Source organism: Amphiura filiformis, chromosome 3 (assembly GCF_039555335.1).
Source record: "Amphiura filiformis chromosome 3, Afil_fr2py, whole genome shotgun sequence".
Classification (NCBI taxonomy): domain Eukaryota; kingdom Metazoa; phylum Echinodermata; class Ophiuroidea; order Amphilepidida; family Amphiuridae; genus Amphiura; species Amphiura filiformis.
This window is the reverse complement of record NC_092630.1, coordinates 23207000-23217558: the sequence shown is the minus strand read 5'-3', so window position 1 is coordinate 23217558 and position 10559 is coordinate 23207000. Positions and strand designations below refer to the sequence as shown.

The 10559-nt window shown below is 36.5% G+C and overlaps 1 protein-coding gene across 1 annotated transcript in view; it reads right to left on the bottom strand.

Annotated features, from left to right (window-relative positions):
* Positions 1–10559, bottom strand: part of LOC140148243 (uncharacterized) — a 31326-nt gene continuing 20767 nt past the window's right edge. The window contains exons 6-8 of the mRNA XM_072170116.1: positions 9946–10201; positions 9175–9325; positions 1–8277 (exon numbers count right to left, since the gene is read on the bottom strand). Coding sequence (XP_072026217.1) covers positions 8021–8277; positions 9175–9325; positions 9946–10201 — 664 coding nt within the window. The 3' untranslated portion in view covers positions 1–8020. The remainder of the gene's footprint in view (positions 8278–9174; positions 9326–9945; positions 10202–10559) is intronic.

Genomic DNA, 10559 nt, shown 5'->3' with positions numbered 1-10559 from the left:
TATATTGGTAATACATGTATATTTCAGATATGTTGGTATACAAAATGAGCTTGGTACAAATTATATGTACATCATGCATAATGTTTGATATGTAATACACAGCACTGATATGTCAAGTATCGAAAATATAAAAGCAAGTATTTCTGAACTTGCTGATCTCATAATTATCGTTATTCTTTGAACAGGTTTGAAGATTGAGGGAGGGAGGGACACATGACCAAGACATAGAGAGTCAGAGAGAGGTATATAGAAATGGAAAGACACAGATGGGGAGGGAGTAGATGAAAGAAAAACAGAGGGGGGAAAGAGAGAAGAAGGGGATAAGAGAGAGAGGATAATGGCACCAGTGGTCAATGCAACTCCCAATCCTTTTCCGTAAAACATTTTCATAAACAAGAAACATTCCTGTCACTGGGCTGCACCAATTACCCATTTAACGCAGTTACACCACTTCGTACATTAGTTGCAAAATTAGTGGAAGTGCTTGAATTGCTGCAGTAGGGTAGGATGCACACAAAAAATTGTCTTGCAGGGGAGGAGGAAATTTGGCAAGCTTGAAGTCCCAACTTGATGATCAAAGACCTGTCTTAGTAATAACCCAGGAAGCTGGATTTTTAGCAAAATATTGACAAAAATTACATATTAATGAGCATTTTCAGTCATTTTAGCTCATTAACTGCATTGATGTTTATGATTATGAAAACTGTATGCCCAATTTGCTTTAAACAAAAGACATTTGATCAGTGAATTTTGTCCTACTCAATTAATCTATGGAAAACATGCTCAGAGCATTTCATATTTTGCAGAAACATCCAACTGCAGAGCTCTATAAATTGGCATTACAGTGTACGAGCTCAACCCCCTCAAATGGGTGGTTAGATATCAAGGGGGGGCAAAGTCGCATTGCTACAAAAGATAATTGACGACATCATGTGGCATACAGTACACAGATTATTGAAAACCATACTGTTGTATTCCTCTAGTCATAAGGATTCAAAAAATGTATGGTTTGACTTATCTAAGGTTTACCATTCTTGAGTTATAATGAAAAGGACAAAGGTCACATTTTTGGCCTATAAAAATAGCAAAGTGCTCCGATTTTGACAAAAGAGGTCAAGATGTTCGTTTTTATATAAAGTCAAAATAGGTCAAGTACCATTGAGGCCTATTGACCGTGACCTATTTTGATGCATTACATAGTTAACGAAACATCAAAGATTGTGCAATCCTATCTTTATTTGAACTGTTATGTCAAAACAGTACATCCTAGATAGGTCAAACTATACATTTTCTGAACTAGAGTAATACATTGGTATGATTTTAACATAATTTGAGCAAGTTTGAAATTTGACCCTGTGAAAAGTTCAATGACATTTTCCCGCCAAAAGCTACTCCAATTCATTTGCTACATGTATCATACACAGTGGCGTGTCTAGGGGGCTTTGGGTGATGAAGCCCCAGCACTTGGTTAAAAAATCATGTCAAATATATGTGTAGCCCATGATGTCAACTACCTATGGTAGCAGCAGTGCTGCTTTACCACCACCCCCAAGTGGTTAGTACCTCCCAACCCTAGGGCTCACACAATATTACTTAGTAGTTCAAAATTGCTCCGTTGTCCTACAAACACATTAAATGGGACCGATATGGGGGCATATGTAAACATTTCAAACACACCAAAAATTAAGGTTTGAAATATTTACCAAATTAATTAAAAAATTGTCCATTATATGGCTTTAATATTTCAGTTTTCAAACATCTCACATTTACAATACCTGAGACTTTAATCCTTGACAATAGGTAGCTAGTTTTAATAGGAGCTAAAATCAGAAGCAAAACTAGCTTCTCTCTTTCCTACTTTGTGTTTATTGTAAAGAATTCAATAGTTGCTCAATTGCTTAGCTTTCATAGCTGTTTAACAAATTTATATTGGGCTATTCCATTTGAAATCCACACTACCCCTGTGGAAGATTTTGGAAATATGTTCCACAGGGGGGTATGAATTTTAAATGGAATTAGCACATTTCAGCTCCATTTCAATTTCATACACCCTCTGAGAAAGCTTCAACCTGAATCTTTCACAGAGGGAGGGTGAGTTTCAAATGGAGCTGCCTAATGTGCTAATTCTATTTGAAATTTGTACCCTCTCTGTGGCAGATATTTCCAAAATCTTCCACAGGGGTAGTGTGAATTTCAAATGGAATAGCCTGTAACAAAACCTGTGGTTACTTAGAAATCTAAAAGAATGTGATGGAAGGCCTAAAATGTATTCCTATTATTGAAACCTAGTTTTTTGTGTATGAATTTAATGTCACCAACTAAACCCTACTTTCAACATGTGATAATCTACTAAAGCCTTTCCACAGGAGAGGCCAAAAGAAAAACATAGCAGTGCAGAACTCTTAGCAAGAAATCTTCACAACAGTGTGGGTTCCTAGCATGAAATCAACTAAAAGCAAAGAATGTTAGTTGGTGACATTTAATTCACACACAAGACCTAGGTTTCAGGAATAATTGTTATGCTGGTTTCATATGTTCTGCCGCTTGCTGCGGAGTGGCTTGACCCATCATCATGGCACTTGTACTTTTATGCAAGCGGAGTGGCACAATTATGAAAGCCGATGTTGCCGCTCAGCACTGCCAAAAACTTTTTCCTGTTCTCATACTCAGAGCAGCGCTGCTCCTGAGTTGACTTGAATTCAACTCCTAACGATCTGCCACTTTGATGTGGTGGAGTGATCGATATATCGGCTTGCAGCTTGCTGCTGAAGCAAAATGGTCGTCAGAGCTGCAGGAATGTATGAAACCAGCATTAGGCTTTCCCTCATGTCGCCACTCAGGACACCCTTCAAGCTTTGTTACAATATTTTCCCTTGTAAAAATATTACAATGTGTATTTTTTTCACTTAGGGTTACACTGGTACAAAATATATGCAAATCAAATCACTGCAGACAGCACTGATGGGATAGAACAAGGATTGAAACTACATCATATAGTCTCACTACGCATAATCAGGAACATTGTGCCAGTTTCAGTCCAAAATAGGATATATTACAATGCATTATGGGTAATGTTAGAGTCCGAAATTTTCTGTTTAAAGGAAAAAAAACACGGAATCAGAGGTACAACACGGAAAATGACAAGTATGATGTGACAAAAATTGTTAAAATATAAGAGAAATAAATGTTAAAAGCAATCATGAGTTGTGTGTGTCAATGTTTATGATAAAAATACTGTTTAATAATACCGAAATAAAGGTATATTACCAAGGTATGAACCTCCAAACATTGTAACGGTTGGTCTATTATCATGAGAATATTCCAATCAGAGCATATTGATCCCGATATTGAGCACTTTATTGTGACACTATCATTGTTTATGCATTTTAAGCTTTACATGTATTCATGAAACACTGATATACAAATTTTACAACGGATTACAACAGGGAAAATGGATTTAAAAAAACGGTAAACTTCGGATTCTAGGGTAATGTACATGTAGTCTTTTAACACAATGTACTGGAGTTGTTTTATAAACAAATTAGGAAATTATAGTCAAATTGATATACAGTAGTTGATTCATGGCACACTGATTTTTGAAATCTCTGGATGTCACTTTAAAACATAGTTTTCCATTGGCCATTTTGGGCAGAAGTCATCCAATAGTCAATAGCTGTTTTATATGTCTGTTAGCATTTCAAGAAGTCAGTTCAGAAATTTTCCACATATAAGGCTACACTACAAATACAGTACATACATACATATTCTACATGCTCTTAATGGTGGATATCACAGTCCGTCAACTTTATCCACGACCGGCTGCCTCAGACAGGGCCAAGGGCGCACATATCCAAGTAGCACCAGGATGGCTTGAGACAGCCAGAGTTTAGTACTCCACTCTTTCACATGAAAATTACATTACCATTTTTACAGAAGTCGTAATAAATCTTCTGTTCTTCTTCTTACTTGGTAAGTGTAACATCATTGCATGATTGCACATGATTGTGCACTTCAAGTATCTTAAAGTACTACTTTAAATAATCCATGCATTTAATAAACCAACCATTAATTCACAATTGAAAATTGGCTAAAAATTCATGCGAGAACACAGTTCTTTAAATGCATCTACAGCTGAATTAGAAAAATTAAAGTATACAATCATGCAAATGGCAGTGTTAGCAGTATATGTACATTTGCAACACTACAGAGCTATAGGTACATAAAATTTTATCACATAAAAAAAAAAGCTTTACAAAGCACCATCTGTTTATTCTTTGGTTCACCTCAAGTATATAGTGACATATCATTGCTTTTTCGCAATTGTTTTGCAAGCGTACTAACAAACCACCCTGTACCCCTTCCGTGCACACTCTGTGCAATTGATATTACTCATGCGACTCATATACTGCGACCAGCAAAGTACACTGCAAAACTTGAGGCAAACCAAAGAACAGTTTGTTTTTTATCTACCAAGAGTTCAGCGTTGGATTTACTTTGAAACATTTGCATATCAATTTTTACCTGGAAAACATTATTTACGTGATGTTCTTATGATCTTATTAACATTATATATTCCAACTCCAGTGATACCTCATTAATTTCCATGGACCTTTGGATCATTGAAATACGTATTAGCATTTAATTTGGAAAATCAATATAACAAGGGCAGTGTTCATGCCCCTCCAGTGAACTCAGGTTTAATCGTACCCATGAAAATATACACGAGGTGTCACATCACTAGAGCATTTTGCTACACTAGGTAAATCCATCGCTAAACGAGTTGCATGCTGGAAGTATGCAACATAATACTGCTTATTCTTACTGTACAACGTCCCTTAGGCCAAAAAAACCCAACAAGTTTGTTTCCTGTAGCGTGCACATTACGTTTTTGACGGCTTATTTTGCACATTACAGAATTTTTTTTCACTTACAAAGATTTTTTGAGATGTTTAGTAGAATGTTCATATATTTAACTAAAATAAATCATATTCTTGCATAAAAATGCACTTAAAGATCTAATTTTGTAGTATTTTCCGATAATGTGTGGCCTCTGTATGGGCAATGTTTAATTCAAAACGCTTATATTTTGCGAGTTTTTTCATTAAAAAAACTCACTTCTAATAAATGCCCCCCTTGAAAATGCAATGCCCTGGTACATATGCTACCTGTGAATCTTAAAGATTAGGATAATGATATATAACATGCATCTCTGTGTATCTTAAAAGATTCATAATATACATATTATATTATTGATATTACCATAATTACAGCTGATAAAATGCTTGGATCATTACAGACAGCACACTTACTGTTAAACAGAATAAGAGTTTTTCTTTTTTTTTTGTATCCCTTTTCAAAATTAAAAGTTATGTATTATAATTGATTCCATAATACATTGGAGTGTTGGGAAAAGGATAAAGATCATTGGACCTCGACCATTGTCCAAAATAGGTAACAGAATTAAGTATATTGATCTCTTCCTAACTGCATAGTGTGGAGTCAGTGAGCTTGTCAACTTATAATAATACTTGCACAAAAATAAAAGTTACTCCAAACAGTTGTGGAATGTATAAGGCAAAGTAAAAAATAAAACATGTTTCTCGTCCAGGTTTTGGAAAAATAGGAGGAAGAGGGGCTTTTGATTTTTGATTTTTTATTGAAAAAATGCCCTAAATTGCCCTATTTAGACGCTTTTTATCCTTTTTATAATGTAAAGATTAGAAGCTGAAAAACATGAATAGGCTCTTTTTATTTTGTTGTTTTGAGATGTCAACCCCTCTGGTCATCACAAAACACTTCACAAATGCTTCTAATGCTATCGTAAAGGCTTATAAGAAGAAGTTGCAACTTCTCTAGTATCTTTACAAAAAGTTATGACAGAAAGATTGCAAAATAAAAAGTAAAATGCAAAATCTTCAAAAAAGGAAGCGGGAGGGGACGAGAAACATGTTTTTTTATTTACTTGGCCTAATACATAGTTCATGGCAATATGTCCCCATAATCAAGGTACGATGACAGTATTTTCAACCAACCTGTCTGTTCAAAAAATTTCTAAAAGCCATTAATGTGAAATTGCTCACAGTGATGGCCTGGTTTTCCTTGAATTTCTGATTGTGAATATCCTGTGAAATTCTATGAAGTGATTTAATTACTGTCAAATTGAAGAGTTTCGAATAAATCCCATATTAAATATGATATTTGTAAATACACTCAATCAAACTTAACAGGCATATAAACGATGAGTGTATTACTATGTGTGTATTACTATGTGATACATCTTATTTATATGCATGTTCATGCGTGAAGCTACGAGTTCTGCTATGTTCAGCAGATCAACATTGATGCGCTGATATACGATAAGCTCAGGAAGGGACATTATGAAAATAAAGGTATAAATGCACACATTTTAAGCTATTTTAAAAGCAATTACCGTAACCACTCGGGTATAAGCCCACCTTCGGCTATAAGCCCACCCCCTATTTTTCAAACCATTCGGGGAACAAGGGTGCACTCGGGTATAAGCCCAGTAGTCGTTTTGGCTAAGTTTTTAAATCATATCAATGCTTTTCTTTCACATTTAAGAACAAATATGTAAAAAATATCAGTTAAAACTTAACATTCCGTACTTAAAATTGTAAAAAAATTGACAAAGATGATAGAAATTACTGATACATTGGGCATTATACAAATGGGGAAGATTTTTCTTATTTTTAAATTTAACTACTAGCCCCTCCCCAGTTATAAGCCCGCCCCCATTTTTGAAGTGAAATTGCCCAACTAGGGGGTGGGCTTATACCCGAGTGGTTACGGTAATTAAATTTTATGTTAAAAAATATATAAGTTAACAAACTGAAACAGAAAAATGCTTCTCCAGCAATATCACTGAACAGTCACTAACAACAATATTGCAATGACACAACAACATTGGACATATATGTGACGCATCATATCAAAAACAGACACTTTTGGGCAGGTTATCAATTTTGGGTGTTTTACATATCTTAAACATAGAGATATTTTGCTCCACCCCGCCGTTTTCCCCAAGGTTGATCAGAAATCATCCTAAGTGAAGACATTAAGTTCATAGGTTATGGTATTACAAAATTGGAAATTGAGATATCAGCCTTTAAATATATTATTGACAATGAATTGACATCCTGATTGACATCTTGAAAAATGTCTGAAAAAAATACAAGATGCCAGTTATATTCCTGTCTGAAACTATCAGACAATATTCTAAACATTATTAACATCACAAATTTGCAACAAATCCAAATTGTGAAAAAATCACCCAGGCAGATTTTTTTGCTATTGCTCCATTTATGATCCTGCCCAAAAGTGTCTCCTTTTGATATACCACATCAAATATACACTAATCCGATGAGCCAAGTGATGGTCAGAATTCATTCCACCATTACTGGGGGCCATCCGCACCACACTGGTGTTGTAACTGCCCAATTGGGTGGAAAAGCGCTGCTTCAAAATCAATATTGTATTGCATTGTAAACTAGCATCCTTTTGTCACACAGGTGACGGAACATAGTTTAAAATTCCCCCATAGCCTACATCATTTCAGGTGGGATGGCCCACTTCAATGGCTGCCATTGAGGTGTAGGAATGCATGGAATCAGATTTGTCTATAGCTGAATCTAGTTGTCCAAAGTCTATCAAATTATCACAAACATTGGTAAGACACTTGGAAGTCTTTCTATTAAAAGGGATAGCCAACTTGACTAAATGTCACACACATGAAAATGGAAGCAATGAGGATTGTGAGTAAAAAGAAATTGGCATCATCGTTGTTAGGCGGGAAAAACCTCCTATGTGTCATTGGCCCCTGAACATGTTTAAAGTAAATCTTCTATGTAACCTTTCGGCAATTTTGTTTTAAACATGTTCAGGGGCCACAATGACATATTTTCCAGTTATGTAGAATCCTATATAAGCACCTTGCTAGCTTGTAACGCTACTTTTCAGTTCTCTGCACCTTGCCTCTAGTTTGATGAGGATTTGGATTTCTTCAGTTGCACTTTAATTGATGCGGATTCAGATTTTTTAATTGATCTTCTCTGACATCCTGCTCAACAATATGCCATTGTTCTTGCATATCTAAAAGCAGATCTTTTCGTTCCATCTCATCCAAACACTCCATCAATCTTCCCAAAGTGGCAGTGCCGTATCGTCCCCAATCTTGCAGCATCGAGTCGCAGGGATCTGTGGCTCGGTGGCGGCGTTCTCTCCATATCAGAATGTCAGCCATTGTGTACCCCAAAACACCTGAAACAGACAAAATGCAATACACAGTGTAACTTGACCTCTTGGTGAAACTACAAAACCATCTCCTTAGATCATACACCCTCCTCCATGTATTGATTTTAGTGTCCTGAATACATTTTTATTTCCATGATGATTGATGATTTTTGACCACTATTTTTTATTTTTTCAAATACCTTAAAAAAACCATAATCTAATTATAAGCTATTTGAATGGACAGTAGTCAATTATGCAGTGCATAATAGATAATTTCAGCCAATTTTCTCTGTCTGTAGACCCACAGCTGTTTATACCACCTATGGGTGACAGCCACTTTTATCTAGGATGCCCTCGATTTAAGACTTACTGACTTTATGTAAGCTGTACCTTTTGACTTATCGCAAGATTTATTGGAACTTATTTTTATGAAATGCCATGAGTGTGTAGTAAGTGGAAAATCTGCATGTATGTAGGTTTACATGTAGTGTTACATGTATTAGTGTTGTCCACGTATGTAGCGTTCGCAGTCACACAGATCTCAGGTGTGTGTCCTCATTTTCAGCACACATACATGTACACCCCTACTTGTAATTACCTGCAACCGAGGACCTCATTCTGTTTATGATATAATCCTATCTAACCGAGGATGCACACACCCAATTTCAATTGACACACTGTGGACCTATCCCATACACACCAGACCACTTACTATCCAACCGAGGCCTGTCCTGTACCCCCTAAACATGGACCTGTATGTTATTTGCGATCTCCTGGTCATACCGAGCAAACTGAGAGAGTTACCGAAGATGTCCACGGTTGGAGGTGTCTTCATTTGTGATGTGTGTATCCATATGTAGGTCCTCGTTTGCAGCTAATTACAAATGCACCCCCACACACCCTTTGGGCCTATATCTACTTTACCTGCAAGCATTTCCCAGTTCTGTCCACTTGCATAGCCAACATTAAGATTATCGCATATCCACTTGTACAAAGAGGGAGGCAGATGCCGGATATGGCTGGATTTCTTCACGTAAGTCACCTCTGTCGAGTCGTTGGGTGGTAGGCAGGCATCCTGCATTGAGAGAATATTGTTTTGTGGTTAAGTGTGACATTTCATGCCAAGCTTTAAGAAAATTTATTCATTGGTTCTCAATTTTGATACTTGTATGGTAAACAGCTGCTTCATATATACAAAATGTATTATTTGGGAGCATATTGTATGATAGCTGAATTTTAATTTTGCATTCCTTGTGGCCAATAACATTTTTCAGGGGTGAAGCCAGGATTTATTTGGGGGTGGGCTGATTTGGAAGAAGTGGACCTTTTTAGACCTTTCCCCAAATTTTTTGGGTTTTTTTCTTACCAAGAACGCATAGAACCCAATTTTTTCTGCTCACTATGCTCACAAAAGTAGACCATCGTGGCCTTTGGTGATGGAGGGGGGATTCTACTGGTATATAGAATGCTTGAATACAAAACCTCCATGTTAGCAGTGATAACATTTTCCCTGGCCACGCAAAGTACCAGGTGGAGTAAATGATATATATCCATTGCCTGGAGCACAAAAGTGTTAACTTCTTTTGTATAACCTTAGCTGGTAACTCTTTTATGCAACAAGTAGCACATGAAGTCAACCTTTTTGAGCTTCAAGCAGTTGATATGATATTTTTGCACCCTGAACTTAAATCTCACCATTGTTTCTTCAACTAGCCACTGCTTGACCGACTCCTCTCTGTCCATCTGCTTCTGACCACACCACAATGGCCCTTTGCCATCTTTGACGTCCAATACATGTATCCTTTTACCCTGGCCAGAGTGGCATTCTGGGAGCCGAGGGCATGGGGGACCGCATTTGTACACCACCTCATTGTTGGTTGGTTTCAGTCTTTTCATGATGCGTCGACGAAGCAAGGCGGGTATGTTCTGAGGAGAGTAGCTCATGTTGCATCTGCACAAGAAAATACACAAAAAAAGCATCGTGAGTTAAACATGCAAATGAATCTGTTTCAACATTTTGATTATTAAATTGGATGCAATCTAACAACCAATTGTATCAACTAGTCCTGAGTTGAAATGTTTTTTCTTCAATGTCAACATGTTGGGAATAAAAACCTTTGTCTCAGATTCTCAGCTTTTTAAAAACATTTTTGGGCAATGCGAATGAGTTTTTTACTCTCTCTCTCATTTAACTGTGATCACACCACAGTACAATGAAAAAAAACCATAACAAATATAAAATATGTAATAATAATAACATGTGATCGATATTGTGTGTTGCCAGAGTATGCCAAAGAGTCTGTAGGGTT